Genomic DNA, 22,103 nt, shown 5'->3' on the forward strand with positions numbered 1-22,103 from the left:
ACCCTATATTATTGTTTGAAGGCTTGAAATGTTTGCTTTTCTGGAATTTGGTTCTAGTCTTAACAGTTTTCTGCGTATTGGGGTTTAAAAAGAGGTGCAGCAGGAGAAAAGAGACAAGGAGATACAGAACTAAAACTTGGGAACTTATCTGATAAATTTACTTGTTGGCCTTTGGCAATGAGCTGCTGCCTCAGTTTCCCGGTGTCTAACAAGACGCTAATGATGCCTACTTCAAAGATACTTTGTGAGAATTAATTAATACTTGCAAAGGCCTTTGAAGATGAAAACGCAGGAGCTGAAATATGAAAAGTTTCCATGCCCCAGGTAAATGTTCTGTGTGCTGTCTTGAGTTTGACTTTTTCAGAATCTCTTGAGTACTTTCAAAGATTTTGAAGGGCTTATTTCAGTTGGACTGTGGTGGTGAACACTTGTGAGAGACGCTGAGTGGTATAGCTGCACTTGCGGAAGTAAGTTACTTGCACCTTCCCCCAAGGAAAGAAAGATAATATCCCAAGGCCTCAGCATTATATACCAGTTAGAAGAATATAGGTGGCAGGTGTGTCCTGAAAATGGTGCCACTGCAGCATTTTCTATTTATTTTTCCCCAGGGCAAGTTTCTGTCCTTTCTAATGTTTGTTAAAACAGTCCACTGGTGAGCCCCATATGACATGATTTACACTGCTTGCAGCACTGCGTTCTTGAGCCTGCAGTTAGCTTGCAACAGTTTGGAGGAGCAGTGCTCTTTGTACTTGCTGTGGAAGTTGAATGCTTGTGGTATCTTAAAATATTGATTTCTTGTAAAAGATGTCAGTTTAGTATGTGATGTGCAAGTAGGTGTTCAGAGGGGAAAAAAAAAAAGTTTTTCAGATTCTCACATCTTCTTCAGGATGGTGTCTCCTTTTCTCCTTCCATTTTGCCAATGGTGTAGCAATCGCGTGCTTTATAAGTACTGCATTAGTTGGAGATGCTGTAATGAATGGTTTTGTTTACTTGAGGAATTTGAGGAAGACTTCGGAGCACTGTCAGTATTTCAGTGGTTTAGGTTGCGGTGCTGCTGCAAAACGGGTAGGTTGCAGTCTGGCAGGATTTGGGCTTACGTCTGCATCCATATGTTTGGTTGTGAAGCACAATGGATTCAGGGCAAGGGTTTTTTCTTGTCAGTTTGAGCCATGTTAGACACAACAGTAGGTAAGAGCTTGAGGTTAGTTCTGTGGTAAAAACAAGCTGTGAAGCCTTAAGTTTTGTGCATAAGGAGCCTGAACTTTTCTGGTTTAATTCAAGCTTCCCTGGATACGCAGCAGACTTCACAGAAATAGGTAGACCGCTCCACTGAAAGACTGCACTTGGGTTTGAGGAGGTCTAAGCCAGGCCAGCCAAAGTGCTTCTCTTAGGGGCGCAAAGGTTTAAGTGGCTTCTTCCCTGCAGTTAACAAGAAGTGTATCAAGAGTTTAGACTGGATATTTAGCTGCTTTGGTTGTAAAAGATCTGCCAGTGCTGTGTTTGAAGCTGAAGTGGGCTGCTGAGGCAGCTTAGGAAGCGTGGTGTAAGCAGGACGCCTGAAACTTCTCCTTTCTTCTGTAAATGTCATCTTGCTAACCTAAGACAGAACAGCCTGCAGAATCCGTGTTATTAAAAACCCTCCCTGTCAGCAGATGACTTGATCAAAATTACAGCTTTGGAGGAAATGCTGTGTTCTTGCTTACAAGCAAGTTGTGACGTCTTTGCGAGGCCAAGCAGTGTGTGGGCTTGCGAGAGTGGGACGCCGCTCCTGTGGCTTGGCGGTGTGGCTTCCTGGCCAGGCTGCCACGCTCATCCTGGCACAGTGAGTCAATCCCTTTAAACACATTTCCAGATTTAGTGCTGGGTCGGACTGCATCTGGCACTGCTGTAGCTGTACTTATCTATAAAAATAGAAGGGCATAATTTGCTAGAAATATTGGATGTGGGAGTGAAGGGAGCAAAACGTCCTTGGAATTGCAAGAATTCTTTGAGAAGTCGGTTCTTCTTGAAAAACTAGAAATTGGTTGTGACAAATAGAGGGGGTGATGCAATCTGTTCCCCATTTCATGACCTTTTTATATGGGATCTTCGGTGCGGTATTGCTGAGGGCTTCTCCGTCCCCTTTCACTTCTGCATTAATATGATGTTTTGAAACTGAAGGAGAGTTCAGAGACTCTTGGCGGGGAAAGGCAGGTGTTGTGTACTAGCTCAGAGCCTTTTAAAATCTCCAGAGAAATGGCTCACAGATATAGCTAATTCTGTTATGGAATGTAGGTGAAAATAAAGTGTCATACTTTTGATCAAGACATCTATTATTGTATGTATCGTTGGCCACCAGCCAGGCCTGTAAAGTTACTTTTTTGTCTGAAGTTCAAGGAGTTGAGGAAATAGACCTGGAACAACACAACTGTCTAAATCTGTCGCATGTAACAGATTGACATAATAGGAAGAAAAATATTACTTATTCTGGCTTTTCAGATCGCTTCAGCTCAGTGTTGGGAATCATAGCGTAGGGCAGCAGGAGCAAGATGCTGCTGTGGTCGGGGTTTAGGGAGGGAGCAGGATTACATAGGTAACCATTTGAAGAGGTAGTTAACTGACAGTGCTAAGGCGTAAATAAATGATGTTTTTTTTTATTAAAGAATAGGAGAGCTTCTGAACTGACAAGGTAGTTGAAATAACGTTTGCAGCAGCACTTGTAACTCGACTTCCCAAGAGAAAATGTGTCCTGTAAGGGTTTTGGCTTAGAGAACCTGTATTAGGTTGTTGAGTCCCTGAACTTCTGTTTGTATCAAGGAGCGCATGGCGGTGCGTGCAGTTAACTGGTATCACATATGGTAAACTGCATAGATGCATGGCATTCTGGTAATTTTGTGCCAAAATTGCAGATATTTCCATAGCACATGATGACTAGCAGCCTGCGTTTATCCTTATTAGTTTTCCTTTTGGATGCCTGCCTGCCTTTTGTGTGAGACCGTTTCCTGCTGTCAGGATGGCTGTGCTGAGTTTGAGGAGTAGTGATCAGAAAGGTAGTGGAGGCAAATACGGAATGCCTTATTTAGATAGCTGATGAGACCATATCATTGTGTATTCTGTTACAGCTTTTGCCAGCTCATGTGAAGAAGCCCTCTGCTTCTGGGAAGAGGGTAGCAGGGATTAAGTGATACCTAATGATAATCCAATGTGTTGTGCAGTCTCTGCTTCCTTGACCATAGAAGATCTCTGCTGGGTATTCGGCAGATCTGCAATGACTTGGTTTATCTGGCAGGATAACAGTCTGGGGTGGATAGGGACTGAATTCCTACCCAGAGTTTTCTCAAAATAAATATTAAGGCAGTTCCTTCACCATGCTTCCCTTGTGCCTTGTTCTTGAACCCTCATCCCTTCTGTTGGCTTACCCTTTTTGATAAAATTCAAACAATTTATTGGTTTAGTTATTTCATAACCTTTTCCCAGTTACTGCTTTTTATGTTTCTGTGCTGTATGCTCCTCCTGAGCAAAGATTTTGTACTGAAGCTGTTAGTGGGATGCTGTCCTTCGTGATCTCAGTCCTCTTGGTAAGTGCTGTCTCTGTCTGGGTAGAGCTTTCCTCGTCACGCTTGGGGAGCTCCATGCACAAAGCAGTAGCTCTGTAATGAGCTTGTAGATTTTGCCTTGGGCAGCTGCACCAGACCAGTTACAGCAGTTAAGTTTTTCAGTCTTCATTATTACATGAAAATGATAGTATTGTGAAGGAGAAGCTGATATAGGTTAGGTTTTGAAACACGGTGAAAGGAGGACTTAAGTGTTAGGAATTGGGGATTCTATGTAAGCAGTGGGCGAGGGGAGGGAATCTCTTTCTTTACCTTGTCATTTATGATGAATGGGTGACTTGAGCTCTTGTGGCAGTAAGTCTGTGGAAACCTTTGGTTTGCTTTTCATGAAAGTATTAGGAGTTGGTTTCCTTCATGATCTAGTTAAATGGAATAAGAACAAAATCTTGTGAGCACGTTAGGAAGTGCTGTGCTTGTGTTTAGTGTGTGCTGTTTTTCCTTCGGCTTACACTGACGTGCATGGAAAGGTAACGATACCAGTCTCTCTAGCTCTTCAGTTGTTGTGAATATTCCCTTGCGTCAGCCCTGTCCATGCCGCCACAAACCAAAGCAATGGCTAGATATTTTAAGTTGTATTTTTACCCCCTGTGTTGGCATAGTGGCTATAAAGTGGGTAGTATATTCCTGAAGAGAAAAACTTGGGTCTACTCAAGTAGCCAGTTAAAAGATTTGGGTTTTTTTTGTTCAGTGGTTTTTTTCAGTTGCTTTTTCTTCAGAGTTGGTTTGAACCTGGCCTGGCAACAAGTGCAGGTGGCTGGAGGAGTGGGAGGTGAAGGGAACTCCCTGAGCCACAGAAGCTTCTTGATCCCACTGGGAGGCAATTACTTTATTTAAGATTGAAATCTGGTGTCCTTGCTCGGGGTGAAATGCAAATGGCTGGGTGCATGTTAAGAAGTGTCCCAGAAGAGAGGATATGGGAGCTATATGTTTCCTCTTCCTACTTCTGGCTCTTGGTTGCATTTAGTACCTGACTGCATTAGTATGGTTTTGGTATCTGTGTGAGTGTACAAGGCCTGTTCACCTGGATCATGCCACGATGCCCATTAGTCCAGCCAAGTGCTACTTTACAAAGGGTAGAAAACAGGATTACACTGGAGGACTTTGGAAGGGGGAGGATGCTGCTCTTCCTCCTTTGATTAGGACCATGTAAATCTCTAACCAGCCGGACTTGTGGGATCTGTGCAATACCCAAAGATGCACCTGCAGAGTTGTTATCTGCCCAGAGGAATGTTGGGGAGCTCATTATTTATGCCTAGTTTCACTGTGTTTTCTTCTTCCATTGCTCTTGTTCAAGTCTAAACTGAGACTTACTGAACTGTTAGGTAGTTTCATCGTACGCTTGGCAACTGGCATGTTCTCAGTCACCTCTCGTGTTTTGGAAAGAACAATTTTTGTTGTGTTCTTTGGTGCACGCTGTGTCTCTGCTAGAGCTGTTGGCATTCAGGATTGCAGAAACGAGTGATCTTTGTTAATTTTTTGTTGATGGCTGTACTGTGGTGTGGTGGGGAAAATGAGATGCAGAATGAAGTTTCTCAGAGTGCTTCTGTGTGACAGGTAGCTGTCACTTGCATTTCCCCAAAGATAAGCTTACAACCCTAATCATTAATCATTAACCCTAATCGTTCAATCATTAAATATTTAGTGAGCTGAGGAGAACCCTTGTGCACCACTAACAAATATTCTGTTTGGTCCTGTAGAGAGATGGTGAAAAATTGCTAAAGTCTTTTTATATATAAAGAAGTGAGAACTGCATAATACTTGTTGTGAAAATTCTGCTGTCTGGCTTTCACATCTTTCTACTTGCTTTCATTGGAATTTAGAGTTCAGTTTTCCACTCTTGACAGAAATCTTTTTTCAGCTCATACACTAAAACATTCACAAATATTGGCTCATTTGACACTTTACTGCAAATATTTAATTTTACATGTCATGTTTCTGACATGTTAGGGGTTAATGTGTCATCCAGGCTCACTACCATAATTTTAAATTCAAATGTCTTAACTTTTTTTCTAAGTGAGTCCATGTTTTTCTAACAAAATTATATGTAAGAAAATTACATGAAAGTTCTAAAAGTTGTCATCATTATTTCTCACCTAACTGTTAGGCTGAAAGGTCTGTATGCTGTGAAACCAGGGGAAAATGACGTAGAAAGTTTGTGGAAAATGGGGAATTGTATCAGCCTTCAGCTAACGTCTTCATGTATTTTTGAGCAACTGTATTGTGAAAATTAAGTTCCTACACAATACCAGATACTGGAAAAGTTATTTTATTGGTAGCTAAAATATTATTCTGAATTGGCTAGTTCTGCAGAAAGTACGCCTTCCTAAATAACAGCAGTTTGGTTTTGAGGAATTAATAGTAACTATTTAGCACATCGTATCTGATTTGAAAAGACAGGGATCTGAACAGGTTGTCCCTATCTTCTTATTACACTTGCACAGGTGTGCTGACATTTCATGTCTCATAAAGTTGGGTGTTAGAAAAAAAACATGTTTTTTTTCGGTTAAATAAATAGTGACTTTAATTACCATAACAAGCTTTATGACTGTTCAGAGTAAAGATTTCCATTTGGCAGGGCTGCTGTCATGGATATGTGGCTGTCCAAATTCTGGGGAAGGAGATACTGTTTGTCTTGTCTTGCCTGCAATCCATTTTGCTGAGAGGGAAGGGAGTCTGAGTGTTCCCAATCATCTGGCTGGCTTAACAGTAGGGTGAGCAGATGAGAAGGCAGGGTAGTGGAGAATCGTTTAACTGTTTAAAACAAAAAAGTCAAAGCACCTGTTACTTGTGCATCCCAGTTCTTGTTAAATACCCTTTTTTGACATGAAAATACGGGAGTGGGGATAGTATTTAATGGTAATTCCATGTGTAAGTGTGACTTCTCCGCTCCTTTCTTATTCCCTTTCCTTTCCACAAGTTTTCTAAGTATTTCCTCTCCCTTCTGCAGTGGTAGTCGCTCTTCCAAAACCTTCAAACCAAAGAAGAATATTCCAGAGGGGTCTCACCAGTATGAGCTGCTAAAACATGCCGAAGCCACGCTTGGAAGTGGTAACCTCCGGATGGCCGTTATGCTTCCAGAGGGTGAAGACTTAAATGAATGGGTTGCAGTTAACAGTAAGTCGGCTCACCTTTTTTTCATAAGGGGGTTGCTGAATGTGGCCTGACACTTGTGGGAGGACGACTGTGTGCCCCTTTCTAGTGGGCTAGGCTCTTCTGTCCTGCACGCACCACTCTGTTGCTGTTGGGAGAGGTGAATGTCGTATCATTTAGAACTGACAGATGCAGAGCATCTCACAGAGAACAAAAATTCCTTAATCTCCTTGTGCCAAAAATATGTTCCTGTTAACAAAAGAATTCTTATTTTTAGTGGTTACAGTTTGAGCACTTGATCACAAACAAGTGCTGCAGTAGGAATGTCACTGCTGTTTTTAGAAAGTAGCCTGTCAGTGCCACCTCAATATTTTTACTCTAGTTCCTTCTCAGCTAGGGTTGTAACCCAGTGGTATAGTCAAGCCTCTACACGCTAAGTGTAAAACCTTAATTTAGTTAAGCATGAGGGCCCAGGTATAAAAGGTGCTAGAGACTACAGTCAAACGAATGGCCTGGCTTTCCTTGTGCCTGTAACAAACCCAGAGATCGATCTTTGTAATTTTCCTAAAGTTAGTTAATTCCTTTTGTTTCTACTGAGTTGTGAGCCTTTGCTCTGGTAAGTCTCTGATGTCATTATTTTAACTTCCTCTAAAGCTCTTTGTCCTAGCTCTGCTTTCATGCTAGGTCAGGCCAAACAATGATGCCAAAATTAGTGTTTTCTGATTGCTTGACCATGTTTCCTCCGCCTTCCTCTCCCTGCTGCATGAATTTGCTGCCTGCCTTCTGCTCCTAAAGAATGGATTAACCCAAGTCCTGTCATGCTCCTTAGCCCGTGCAGGGTTTTGGCTGCCCCTGTGTCTGGGTATTTCATCATCTTTTTGTGTCTTTGGCTTGGCATGCTTCCCTGATTGTACAGTATTGATTATGCACTGCAATGCAGTATAAATTATGCTCAAGATAAATGTATTCTAATTGTTTGTGTGGTTCTGTCTATTTCTTCTTGCTCTTTGAGGTGTTTGGGAAGTGAAACTGTCATATGGCTTCAACCTTCCGCTTCCCAATTAGCCACACAGTGCTCTGATATATGACTTGCCACTGCTGACACCATTCTTTATAAAAGTTTGTTAATGCTGTATTGCAAAACTGTCTAGAAAAAAAGCCAGCCCATTTTTATGAGTAAGCATTACTTAAGCATTACTAAAGATGCTTCATCTATTGCTGGCATCCTTCCCTTTTGGTGGCTCCTTCACTCCATGTCTCTTATTTCCTGTGTGGCAGTGGTGTTTTTCCCTTCCCAAATGACTTGACTGCTAAATTAGCTGGGTGGCAAAAGGCAGCTCCCAGTCTTTTGTCAGCAGCTGTGTTTTGTAATGAAATGGTCTTCTTTCCTGCTTCCTGCAGCAAAGTGGGGTTTTAAATGTTTAATTTTTTTGTCTAGAAGCGATGAACTCATTATGTGTTCCCTTCATTTACAGCATCCCTCTCCCACACCTAGTACCAGTTCATGGTAGATTTGAGCCCCTTCTGTTGATGGAGAGATCTAAAAAGGAAATCAAATGTGTGACTTAATGTCACTGGTTTTGCCCTTCACAGTAGCGAGAGCACAGGACCGAATGGGCTCTGCTCTCTGCTTCTTGCTCAACTCTTAGCCTTACTGATGTTTGATCGTAACGAGTTGATGTATATGTAGGTTTTTCAAATATGTATTCAAAATAAAAAAAGGTGAGAAGTGTATAATTGGTTTGTTTTGAGTTTCATTTTGAAATCTCCTTGATGTGAAAATACTAAAAAATAATTTCAAAAGTGCATCTTGCCCGTATCTTTGCAATACAACACAAGACAGTATGCACTTCTTTGAGTAGAAAAGCACTTTGAAAAAATAATCTAAGCCCTCAAAACTTAAGAACAATAAGTAAAAGGAGGAAATGAAAATATGTGGAGACCCCATACAGCTTTACACAAGCTGGAAAGGAGGTCCTTACATTTTTCTTGCTTGTCACATGCTGCTGGCTTGGATGGATGGATGGATGGATGGTGTGTCTTATGGCCTTTTGAGGCTTGCAAGTGTGGGATTCACAATAATCAGTCATCTTGTTGAAGTCTGTGTGGGTTTTTTGAACATGCTTGCCTTGAAGCAAACATTGGGCTGTGGTTTCTACTGGGAGCAGGGACTGGAAACTTAATTATCAGTTCTTGCGTATGCTTAAGAAACGAGGGCTGTTTATAACCACTTCTTGCTGCCTTCATTAACTGCCTCTTCCCCCACCCGAACAAGCTTTAGGAGTCCTCCTGAACCTCTGTAACTTTTTTATCCTTTCCTGATGTTGCTTTTGCTGCGCAGGAGAAAAAAAAGAAACCCACTCAACAGATTTTTGTTGCTGGACTTGAGTTGTGCTAGGTGCTTGCCTTACCAGTTTTTATTTGCTTCCCTTTTTTTATACCTGGGAAGTTGCAGGACACAGTTTTAGCTCATATCCTGCATCTGCTGAACAGTAGCTGTAACTTGCTGCCATAACTGTTTGTGTAATCTTTGATGTTTATTCTGTGGAAAAATTAGTGAGGGGAGCTGCAGCATTTAACCCTTCCTTCCCTTCAGCCATCAGTTAATTTCACACTAAGCGATATCTGCTGGTGCCTGCATTTAGGATGTCGATCTCTATTTCATTACATAAAACTGGGTAGCTCTGTAATAAAGTTTAAGCAAGGAACACAAATCTGGTTAGGCTACTAAGTGTTATGCTGGCTTCTCTTTGCCATGGCACCCAATTGAGAGGAGTGTGTTGTTGGTGTTAATTCCAGTGTCCTGCAGATCGGTTGTATGAGACTGTTCAGTGTTGGAAGTGGTAACTGTTGTTTCAACTCATTTTTTTTAACTAATTAAGTTAATTTTTTTTAATTTAAGACAAATATGTGTGACTACTGCAGAGAGCAGTCACAGGAGAACTCTTTCCCTGTTGGCTTAGACTGAAGAGCTTTCACCTGAATGCCAAATTGAGTAATGGCTGTTTGGTGACATGATTGGACTGTCAGTACTGCTCCTAAGGGAGTTTGAGTATTCCTGAAATCTGTCTCAATAAAGAAGCAGTTTGTCACTGGCACATTGAATTGCAGGCATAATGCAGGTAGCACTGGAGTAAATTAAGTGATGCTGAGCCCAGACAAACCTGTGCACTGTTTTCTCACCCTGAGGACTAGCTCTGCAGACGTGATTTGGTCGGTGGAATAGTTAAAATTTGCAAAGCGCTGTGGTTGAATGGAAGGAATTGAACTCTACCACACTTGATTTGGGTTTTTATGTGATAGCTGAATTTCACCGATTCATAAAAATGGATAAATAAGAATACCAAAGCTAGTCTCAAAAATCTTTAAGTTCCTGTATGCTTGTACTACTTGGGTTCATCTAGAAGCAGAATTTACAGTAACTGTTACAGGATAAGGGAGTCAGGAATATGCAGTAAAACTTATTCTGGAACCACATCATGCACTTAGGTATAAGAATTTAACCCAGCCTACTTAAAACTTTATTTCCTAGTTTTTAATTTTAATATTGGTCACCTTTCAATTTTTACTCATGACATCGATTATCTGAAAGACATTTTGAAAAGTTATATTTACATACTGGTGCCGTGGTAATGTGCTGTGCTCCCCAACAAACGCAAGGGGGACCATTCATTGAGGGGAGGTAAAGTGGATTTTATAAACTCTTGACAGTTCCTAAGAACAGAACCTGTGGTTAGGTTATTGAAGAAGAGCTTTGCTTTCAAAGAGTTCTAAGTAATTAAGCACCTACTTAACGTAGTAAGAACTATGGGAGTGTTTAGATATGCTAACTGTTGGTCTTTTATTTCAGTAATTCAGCTGTAGACCATATAAAAAAAGACAAAGGTTTGGCGAAGAGAGCTGCTTTCCCAAACATGTAACAAAACTTAAGCCATAAACCCCCAGCACAAGTTAAGGATAGTTTATAATGAGGAAACATTGTGGCTTAAATACCGATTTGTGGTAATTAATTGTTAATCTAAGGAGCAGAAGTTGCTTGGCACTGTGACTATTCCTATGTCATGACTTCTGTACCCACCTTCCACACCTGTAGCATTTGACCATAACATAACTAAAAGGGGGTGCATTTAGATCGGGTATTAGGAAGAAATGCCTGTAGCGATAGGGCATGGGGGAACAGCTTTAAGCTGAAAGAGGGGAGTTTTAGATTAGATATTAGGAAGAAAATTCTTCACTTCGCTGGCAGAGGCTGCCCATAGCAGCTGTGGGTGCCCCATCCCTGGCAGTGCTCAAGGCCAGGCTGGACGGGGCTGGGAGCAGCCTGGGCTGGTGGAAGGTGTCCCTGTCCACTGCAGGGGGGTTGAACTATATTTGTAGAATCATAGAATGGTTTGAGTTGGAAGGGATCTTAAAGATCATCTAGTTCCATATAGATGGAATATCTAAAAGGCATATATAATAGGTGCCTTCTGATCCCAAACCATTCTGTGATTCTATGAAATATTATTTGAAAAGATAGTCTTTTGAAGTACGAAGCCTGAGGGAAGTCAGTGTCACCTAATGAGTAACAGCTGTCTCTAGCTGGAAAGTTTACACTGAAAATCTTCTGTTTTATTCCAGACTTGCTAGTAGAATTTGAGATTCTACTAAAATGCACCAGACTTTCAGAAAAGGTTATTAACTGAGCTTTCTCTTTCCCTTTGCTTCATTCAAATGAAGATTTTGCTGCAGTGGACAACTTTGCCAGAGGCCGTTGTAGAAAGTTGGTGGTTGAATTCTGCATCTCCTTTGTAATACATTTTAAAAAACAGTAACAATGTTTTTTTTTCCCTCAGAATATTCCAGGACCCTCTTCAGCAGTGTGTGCTTTACAGTTAAGGCTGTGGGAAGCTTGTGTTGCCGTTACACTGCAGGGTGCTAATTGATGGTTTAAATGTTTTACAGCTGTCGACTTCTTCAACCAGATCAATATGCTTTATGGAACCATTACAGACTTCTGCACAGAGGAGAGCTGCCCTGTGATGTCTGCTGGCCCCAAGTAAGATCATTTGTTACACAGTGTTGGGAGTGTGTAGTTTTCGAGGTGAGGTGATTTTGTATTTGAAAACTTGAGGCTAGCTCAGTTGAGTACCAAAGATAACTTCTGTGGGGGGAAAGGATGTCTGCTTTTGTTACCTGTGGAAGGAAAAATTTCTTGAACCTTTGTTAAGGGAGTGGGGAATGGAAAGGTGGGGTGTTTGGGTTGGTTTTTTATTTGGGTTTTTATTGGTGGTTTGATTTTTCTTTAGCCTGGGAAGTAAACCGATTAACAAAAAATCTTCCCCCCCCCCCCCCCTTTTTTTGGGTCTGAATTGTTAATGAGGGTTTCTTAAATTAAAATTTGAAGTTTTTATAAGCAGGCGTTCAATTAGGGCTTACCAGAATCCTGGAGTAGGTATTGTAGGGCTAAACTTGGCTACAGTTTCTAGTAGTCTATAGCCTGTAGATAGGAGTCCCCTACCCTGTGCCTTGGTTAAATTTCACTTCTTTGATTCTTGCTTATGCTTTTGTACAGACATTAAACATTTGTGGTTTTTCCTGCTCTCTAACTGCCTAGTGTCTTCCGAAGAAGAAAATACCTGCATTTCTAAGCAAGCGGTGAGGGAGGGCACTGCTTCCTTCTAAGCTACTGTAAAATCTTAATAAACAATATAGAAAACCAATCCTCTCCTCCACTTCCTCTTCCTTGATAATGACATGTGTTGTTATTGTTTGAAGCCAGTAATTGCTAGCCAGTGTGGTGGAGAGCAGTGGGCATGCAGAAGGGTGTTGCTGTGAGGTGAAAGCAGCCAGGTGGACCAAGAGAAGCTTTGGCACCACCTTCTTGAACTAAAAATGGACTGCTAAAACCAGCGTGGGCAGGCAGACCTGCTGGTGCAGAATGAAGGGTGAAAAACAAAAGGAATAGAACTTTACCATTATGCAAAAAAACTTTAAGCTTGTGCAATAATGTAGCCCATTGTCTGCTTTGTGTGCCTGTCTGGCGTGCAGAAAAGACTCTTATTTAATAAATAAGAGCATAAAAACATTTCTTTGCTTTATTGTTTGTCTGCTGAGAAGCAGTTATTTGGGGGTGGAGGTTAATTATTAAAGGCTTAGCTGTTTGCTTGCCAGACTAAACAATTTATTTCTCTCCAAAGAGACTGATAACCGTTGATAGCAATATGTATCATACTCAAATAGTTATGAAGCAGGGTAGGAAAGACATGCTGGAGGCTAGAGGATGCATTCTGCCAAGGTTTTAATGAGGTGTCTATAGGATTCGTACAGCATTCCCCAAACTGTGCAGCCCCTACTCAGGGGTGGGTTTTGTGGAAGGACCAGAAGCGTGTGTGCACGTGAGGGGCTGAGGCCAGCCAAGCACATGGACGAACGATTTGTGAGTTTAGTGGTGACAGGCAGCAAAGCATATATAATGTTTTTTAATTTGAGTGAGTGTGGCTTTCCTTCACTCAAAAGGTGGCCTGCAAAATTTTTTTCCAGGGAGGCACTGCTGGAAAACATGTCAGCATGAAAGCAGTGATATTTATGAATTGTGATTTTTTTCCTTCTGTTACGTATCTCAGTTTCCTGTTCTCTTCTGGCTCAAGCTATATTAGTTGAAGAGGCATTGAGTCTTAGGTGCTCATTAGTGCTTCTAGGCTGAAGGTTGCTGTCTGCTTACATCCATGGCTCAGCTACTACCGGTATTGCATCCTCATCTATTTCAGACAAAAGAGTATGAGTTAGATGAAACAACTTGCATAAGGTCATTTGAAACAGATTAGGCAGCAGTAGCATGAGTAGCTGGAGAGAGCCAAAGCGGCGAGCACTTTGTGGCTTCAAAATCTGATTTTTGCATTCCCACTGGAAAAGCGTTTATGGTTGAAATGTTAAAAAAGGGTTGTAAGGTGCTGGTGCATACTTAGGCATAGCTGTTCAGAACTCATCATGGTGTAGGCACAATTTTCAGAGCATAGCTGACAAACTTGTAGCAGTCGAGAAAAATTAAACCAGATGCCTAAAGAGAGAGGGTAACCAGAGCAGAAGTGTGATGCTTCCTGTATCCCCTGCCTAGTACTGATGTTCTGCCTTTAAAAGCCCTTTAAAGGAAAAAAAAAAAACCCAACCAAAACCCAACCAAAAGACGACCCTGTCAACAGACAAGTCACCTAGGTTCATGTCTGGTTTTTTGTGTCTTATTTTTGATACAGGGAAGGTTGTCTTCTCTAAAGGGCTACTTTTAAGCATGTGCTTGGGGCTGTATGGCTACTTCTCCAGCCCACTGGTTCTTTTTGGTAGTGATCTTAACAGAAGGGCTTAGCTGAGGCGAGTAATTTTTTGTGTGCTGTGGGATCAGTTTCATTTCTTCTGGACTTGTCTTCTCTGGAAGGATTGCTGACTCTAGCTTTTTTCAGGGTGTTAGTTAAGGATTGATGTAAAGATCAAGAGCAGATTTTCCTCTCCTGCTGTACAGCTCATTGTCTAACAATTTGAAAAAAGTATTGGTTTCATTTGTTCCAAAACATGGGATTACTCACGGTAGTGTTCCATTCTTTTCACTTCAGCAAAGACCAACCAACCAAGCCCTTGTTGGTTATCACTTCTTGCTAGCCTTGTATCAGTTGCAGTGTCACAGTGAGCACAACATGCATGATAATAAGTTCAGAACCTGCATAGAAGTGATCTGTTAATTTACCAGCATTGGGTGAGGAGAATTTTATTTTCCTCCCTGGTTGTAAGTCTTCAGTAAGAGCACAAAGGAAGAACATGGCTGCTGCATTTTTCAAAGCTGGAAGTCTGAAGTGAGGCATTTGTATGAGTGCCTTAAGCTCACTCTTAATGGTGGTGAGATCCTTCTGATTTTTCCTGAGGTTTGTTGGTCTGCAGTGCTTCTGTCTTGATATGTTCACATCAGAATAGGTGGGCATTCCAACATGGGCAGATCCCACAAATCCTATGTGGGTGTAATAAGCGTAATTGAATGTTCACATGCTGTCTTCTGCCCAGTGTGTCTGCAACAAAAAAAAAAAGTCATGTCAACAGGTCCTTGAAATACACGGGCTCTTCACAATAGCAATCCTTTTGCCTTTTTGTGGTGCACGTCTCTCTGCCTGTGTCACTTGATGACTGAGGGTCAAAACAGTATTTTTCAGCAGTCTCGGTGTAATACAGATGCACTGAGATTCAGACATGATAGGATCGCATAAATGTCTGATATCTTTTAAAAGATGTTACTGAGCCACTGCATTTTATTGCTGTTGGACAAGGTGACAGTTTTAATTTTAGTCAAGCTGGTTTTTCTTGCTTTGTTGTTTTAGTGGGTTTTTTTTGGTGTTTGCTTGTTTTTCTTTTTGGCCATGTACATGTAATTGTGTGGTAGAGGAGCTGGTCCTATGATTGTTTATGCTTAGGGATATTTTTCAGTGTGAGGGGCATAGTTGGGTTTTCTGTTTAAAAGTGGCAAATAACTTGTGTTTATTCATATGAAAGAATTCTGCCAGAGTTGTTAGGGATTGTTATTCTTCCCTGCACTTGGTGAAGTGAACTGTGTATTTCTTGCTCTATCCTTCACATATTGTTTTGCCCTTAAAAAGATCTGCTAAACTTTAGATGTTTCTAAAAATGTATTTTCTGCCTATCACAATACTTTCTGCCTATCACAATAAATAGGCAGAAAAACTGCCTATCACAATAAGGTTAATTGGTTTCTATCACCAGAGCTGTAGGTGTTTGCTCACAAGCTTGAGCTAGAAATGTGATTTTTACCCTTCATTTCCTGTACCAGCTCAAATGATTCTAATATGTGGTTATGTTTTTTTGGATGTGTTTTGATTTTCTGTTTTTGTTTAAGAAGTTGGGCTAGGCTTCTTGATGTGTTATCAGTGGCATGTTTAACCTTTTAGGAAGAGTTCATTTTCCCCTTCCTTGTGAACCCCAAGCCTTTTGACAGCCTAGGAACAACCGTCAACATTACACCCACTGCGTGCAGCGTGGGGTCTTTGCTGGAATACTTTCAGATTCTGTATATGACTTCATTTTTGTCAGGATCTATCTGCTGTTTCTCAAGAGCTGTGTTACTTAAAGGGTCGTTCTGTGGCATCCCTTTAAAACATGCAGAGTTAACCCATAGTGTTGGGGAGTGGGGAGGGAGGTAGGTTTCTTATAGATGTATGATATTTGGATGAGATTTTTAGCATGTAATGTAGTTTGTTGTCTTCCTTGGTCTATAGACTGAACCCGGCACCTCATCTAAGTGTTGATATTAGTCCTATGTTAATACCACTTAAATATCAGTATTAGGGTAATACTGGGTGGTGAAGAATGCTGATTTTTTCAAGACAGGTGGTCCATTCAGAGCATGTGGAATTTTTGTGTGTGTCTTGAGATGCAGTTTTAAAATGCTTACAGACCTTTAGATTTGTTGCCCTTATGAAAATGGGATTTTTTTATACCATTGTGAGCAGCACACTCGTAATAGCTTGTAAATTTTTTTTATTGTGAAAATGTTCTCCCAGTTACTGTTTTGACAAAACTGAATTTGTTAAACAGCATCAGAAGCCAGATCTATCAGATACAATTAAGTTTTGTATAAAATTATGTGTATGATCTTTAAAATGGAAGACCTCCAGTCTCCACACAATACTAATTGGAGATAGCAAGGGAAGGTTTAAACGGTGGTGGCTGCAGCCCAAACACTGTGGTATGCTACTGCTGTACTAAGAAAAAAACAATGAAATTGAGAATGCTATCTGAAGTAGAAATACTAACTATTAATAACATCTCTTCTAATTATTTTAAAAAGAATCACGGAGTGGTTTGGGTTGGAAAGGACCTTTGAGACCCTCCAGTTCCCACCCCCTGCCACAGGCAGGGACCCCTCCCACCAGCCCAGGCTGCTCCCAGCCCCGTCCAGCCTGGCCTTGAGCACTGCCAGGGATGGGGCACCCACAGCTGCTCTGGGCAGCCTGGGCCAGCACCTCACCACCCTCACGGTGAAGAACTTCTTTCTCATATCTGATGTAAATCTCCCCTCTCACAGCTTAAAGCCATTCCCTCTTGTCCTATCACTACAGGCCCCTGTAAAAAGCCCCTCTCCAGCTTTCCTGACGGCCCCTTTAGGCACTGGAAGGTGCCGTAAGTTCCCCCAGAGCCGCCTCTTCTCCAAGCTGACAGCCCCAGCTCTCAGCCTGTCTGCGCAGGAGAGCTGCTCCAGTCCCCTGATGATCTTCGTGGCCTCCTCTGGACTCTCTCCAACAGGTCCGTGTTCTCCTTGTGCTGGGGGCCCCAGAGCTGGACACAGGACCGCAGGGGGGGTCTCACTGGAGCGGAGCAGAGGGGCAGGATCACCCCCCTGCCCTGCTGGCCACGCTGCTCTGGGTGCAGCCCAGGGCATGGGTGGCTCTCTGGGCTGCGAGTGCACATTGTCCGGCTGTGTTGGGCTTCTTGTCCAGCAGCACCCCCAAGTCCTTCTCCTCACGGCTGCACTCAATCCATTCTCTGCCCAGCCTGTATTTGTGCTTGGTATTGCCCTGACCCAGACCTTGCACTTAGCCTTGTTGAACTTCATGAGGTTTTAAGAACTGAGATATAACTTGTAGATGTAGTGCGTATGTTTCCTGTCTAAGCGTAACTGAGCTGACATCACTATCCTTGTATGTTTTGGTTTTGGGGGTTTTTTTGTTTGTTTTTTTTTTTTTTTTTTTTTTAAATTTTGTATTTTTCAAAGAGGAGTGTTGCAGCTACTCCGAATCATTGTTCATTGGTTTCTCTGGGAGGATTTCCGAGCTGCTGAACTCGGGAGTCCTTTTCGCTCCTGGCTTGGCAGCAGGCTCACCCCACTGATAGCTGTTCTGCAGCAGTGCTGGCTGGCTGGGCAAGGCTGGCTGATTTAAAACTGACGTGAGAGATGATGCTGTGTTCAGATCTAAAAGAGAGGGCTATGCATGGCTCTGTGCTGATGAGAAGAAACTGCTCAGATGTTACAGATTGGCAAGGAATATTAAGATATGTGCATTTGTACTCAGCAAGACATAGAAAGGAACACTGTGCTTCACTTGAAAGCTGGTATTATCAGACTCCCAACGTTAAAAGTGTTTGGTTTTGTTAAGCTGTTTGTTGCCAAGATGAACCATCCTTCCCTGTGTCTGGATGTGTGTCAACTGTATTCCCCAAGCCTATCGAAATACCTGTTCAATTCTAATATCATGAGGACTTGTTTCTCTTATGCATCTAAATGGATGCTGCTTAATAGATTTTTCCATGGCTTTTGAAATTCTTGATGTTAAAGTGATAACATTAAAATTAATGATGCTGGAATCTTTAAATGTGCTTCCTAAGATGTCAATTTTTATTAGCTCTGTGAATGGAAAAGGATAAAAAGAGCACATGTTTTAATATTTCATGGTCATGTCAGTGGCTTGTAAAGGTGTGACATAACCGTATGTACAGAAGGAAGAATTAAGCTAAAAGACAGTTACTGACCTGCAGTTGTTAAGTGGGTCAGTGGTATAACTTGGAAACCCAGATTATTCTGAGTCTTGGTGTGCTGCACGGTAGCACTAGACCTTCAGATATGAACCTTTTCTGGGGAGGACTATTTAGCCTAGAAGCTTTCTTCTGTTAGCTAAAAGACACTTCATACCAGCTTCCAGTTTTGTAGTAGTATTCCATGACATTAACGTACCTCTGAATCTATTCTGTGTCTCTAACACAATTATAATTTGGGATCTCTGGCAAGAGCCAGTGTAGTTTGGTCTTCAGTTATGCAAAATCTGTAAGAAAATTTCAAATGTAGAGAAATCCTGAGGTTTTAGGGGTCTAATGTGTCTGGGTGCCAGCTGCTGCAGATATTGAGCATGGCCACTCATTTTGTAGTTCTCTGCTGGTGGAGGTGAAGAGAAGCCTTTTGCTAGGGCTGATTGCGTGAAATTTCACATCAGAAGTCAGTTGGGTGCCTTCACGGATTTGAGAACTGTAGCTTAGCTTTTATTTGTGTGAGAATCTGATGTTTTACTTCAATGGGCTGTAATGGTTTTCTTCTATGTGTGTGTGGGGAGGCAGGCAGGAAGCTTCAAAAAAGAGTAAGTAGCTGTTGGCCTTTCAGGTATTGGACACCTATGCACACAGCACCTGTTGATGTATAGAGATGCAGGTTTGACTGCAGGCTGCTATGTGCATTTTGGCAGGAGCGTTGCAACCGAGAATGAATGAGCTGTGCTGTAAAGGATGAAGTTCTTGGAGGCCTTCACAGACTGCAGAAGAGAGTCCAGCTAAAGCAGAACTGCAGTGGGGAGATTGGGTACAGAGCAGCTGTGGGTGGCTTGGGAGCATTTGGACTTTAGTTTCAAGAAAGGGCTGTGGGAGGGTGTGGGAGTGCGGGGCGCGGAGCAGGAGGAGCAGCCTTCCAGGCCTTGATGTGAATGATTCACTTGTGTTAAGAAATGTCTTGTTGTTGTTGTCCCAACCCAGATATGAGTACCACTGGGCAGATGGGACAAACATAAAGAAACCAATTAAGTGCTCTGCACCAAAGTACATTGATTACCTGATGACTTGGGTCCAGGATCAGCTGGATGATGAAACGCTATTTCCTTCTAAAATAGGTAAAGTAAATAAGTAAAATTGAACAATGTGTTTGGATTACAGTTGTACAGGAATATTCAAGTCTTACAACATTAAAAAGTCTCCTAAATGGCTGATGAGTAGGGCAACTTTAAAAGGTTACATTATATATGTAAAGGCATTTTTATCTCTTGAGATAAAATTTGTGTGGTAGTACATGAACTCTGATCCATGTGTTAATAATAGTAATAAACCATCTATCACAATTCTGAATGCAGGAAGTACTGTTTCTATTAAATAAGGAACTGTGTTGATCAAAAGTGATGTTTTTTTCATTTTGAACAGTGGGTTGTTTCCTTAGAAATAAGGCAGAGGATCTCAAAACCTTATAAACAGTAATTGGTACAAACTGGAAGCTTTCTGATGGCAGGAAAGATGTTTGGTCCTTGTGGGGATCTTCTCCTAGGTGTTACCTCCAAAGAAGTTGAATTGCATCTTTGATCTGAAATTGATGATATTTTTTTTTCTTTTTTTCAAGTGAAGATGAAAGATGTATGTTTAAGTGGTTTCTTTGAGAAAAGCAGGAGCAAAATAATGACCGACAACCAGTTCAGAAATGGTAACAGGAGGAAAACCCTGCTTCTAGAGGCAGGAAGGATTATTTGTTCTAAAGCTCCTAACTGGCAGTTTTCCAGTACGCCACTACTCATAGGCTTATGATCCGTTGTGGAAAAAGGAAGGGAGATCTCCTAATTGTTTTTATTTTGTGAGTAGTTTCTGAAGCATTTGACACATTTGCAGTAAGCCTCTTCAGAGAAACAGGGCCACCTGTCAGAATCAAGTGACATTTGTTTTAACTTCAGAGTTAAGCAGATATGCAGAGAAGGCTGGTTAGTTTGTGAAGAAGTGACAAAAAGCTAGATGTTCCCAGCTTAGTAGACGTAAGCGTGGTTTATTTGCATTCTATAGCATTCATTTTAGTGTTGCAGGGTAGAGTTCAGAGCTGAGGTAGAAGTCCACTACTAGTAAGAATGATACTAAATAGCTACAGTTAATATTAAAGTTATGTTCAAAAGACTACATCAGGACTTGATCTTTCTTTAGCTGCAGCATATACTTTGCTGAAGACTTTTTTTTTTTTTCTTATAATAGGATGTATTTTTTGAAAGGTAGTAATTAAGAATGAGCCTTAAAGGCCACAATGGGTAACAAACTAAACATGAACTTCCCATGCAATGCAGCAGCCAGCAAAGGAAATGTGGTGTATATGTAAACAGGGCAACTCAAGTAGGAGTATGAAAATTTTATTTCTAGAGATTTTTAAAGCATCGGTAAGATCAAGATTGGCCTACAGCATCCAGCTTGAGCTTCTGGCCTTCAAACAGGACTTCAACAGTTGGAGAGAGAGAGGGCAAAAGAGCTTAGCTGACTGGGAAAACTGCTTTGTGATGAGAAGCTAGACAGGTTTAATCTTTTTAGATCGTTGATACGTATCTTTTTTTAGCCTGCGGATGTGTCAACTAAAGAGATTATTGTTCCCAGTAGCTGGTTGCTGTTTCCTAACTGATTTTAATAAAACTTGTGCACTGACAAAACATCTGCTGTTGAAGCTGATTTTTTTAACCTGTCCTGGGTAATTTTCACTGAAATGACTGAAAGGAGCGTGTTTCAGAGTACACTAAGCAGGCAGTTAAGAAAGCAGTAGCCTCTGGCTAAGGGATGGTGATGAGCAGGATGGAGACAGGAGTCTTTTTGCAGGGCATGAGACAGGTGGAAGACAGCCTATTTCTGATTTCACTTTAGCCAAGAGAAATGTAAAACTTGATGGCTGATAGGAGAGGTGGGTTTTGTTACCTGCTCAAAGGTATCTGGTGTCCCTTGGAGTACCCTGTGCTATCTTGGACACACGCCCAGAGCTATTGGTGAGACTCGGAGCCTGCAGGAGACTTTCCCTTTTCTGCGCTGGCAGTCAGAGGCCAGGCGAGTACTGAGAGGGCATCTCTAAGTGTATTAGATATTGGTGTCTGGGTATCTGAATCCTCCCAGAAGGGAGGAAGGTCTCCGTCAGAGAAGGCTTTTTGAGGAACTGTCCCGAGGCATAACAAATTTTAGTGCCTGGAAGTTGAAGCTAGGAGGGTTCAGCATAGAAGTGTCATCAGATTTGTTTTGAAAAAAGTTCATGAGCCACTGGTCTGCTGAAGGGAGAGAAGCCGTCCCTCTGGTCTCCCAAAGAGCTGCTTGTTGTGCTTCAGCCCAAGTATATTGTGTGACTCGCAGGTGAAATCGCTGAGTGAAATGGAACAGCCTTTCTTGTGCAAGAGAGAGGGTTGGGTTATAATGGCTTTCAAAATACATGAACATTACATGAGCATTTAAAAATAAGCCATCTGTTTTCTTATTTCTAGGCGTACCGTTCCCAAAGAATTTCATGTCGGTGGCAAAGACAATTTTAAAGCGTCTCTTCAGAGTTTATGCTCACATCTATCACCAGCACTTTGATCCTGTGATCCAGCTACAGGAAGAGGCACACCTTAACACTTCTTTCAAGCACTTTATATTTTTTGTTCAGGTAAGTGTGGTGGGAGCATGGTGATTACATTTATATTATGGAAAAAGTAGTGTATCAAAGTAATACCCCTTCAGTTCCTTAACAGCTGGTGTGTTTGTGGGAGAGTCAGTGCATCCAGGGCCCACAGATAGTGTCTTACTGTGTTCTGATGTATATTTACTGCTAGAAGCATTCCAGGAATGGAAAAGTTCTCAATGAAGCATTTGTTCGCTACAAAATTGAATACTGAAAGGTGTTCCCTAGCGAATAATTCAGTAGAACAGTAATTC

The 22,103-nt window shown here is 41.6% G+C and overlaps 1 protein-coding gene across 3 annotated transcripts in view; it reads left to right on the forward strand.

Moving 5' to 3' along the window:
* Window positions 1-22,103, forward strand: part of MOB1B (MOB kinase activator 1B) — a 50,228-nt gene that overhangs the window by 21,284 nt on the left and 6,841 nt on the right. For all 3 annotated transcript variants that reach the window (XM_080409628.1, XM_080409630.1, XM_080409629.1), the window contains 4 exons: window positions 6,541-6,707; window positions 11,628-11,721; window positions 19,173-19,306; window positions 21,671-21,834. In XM_080409628.1, coding sequence (XP_080265754.1) covers window positions 6,541-6,707; window positions 11,628-11,721; window positions 19,173-19,306; window positions 21,671-21,834 — 559 coding nt within the window. The remainder of the gene's footprint in view (window positions 1-6,540; window positions 6,708-11,627; window positions 11,722-19,172; window positions 19,307-21,670; window positions 21,835-22,103) is intronic.

The sequence above is a fragment of the Falco punctatus genome (assembly GCF_963210335.1).
Source record: "Falco punctatus genome assembly, chromosome: 1".
NCBI classification, from domain to species: domain Eukaryota; kingdom Metazoa; phylum Chordata; class Aves; order Falconiformes; family Falconidae; genus Falco; species Falco punctatus.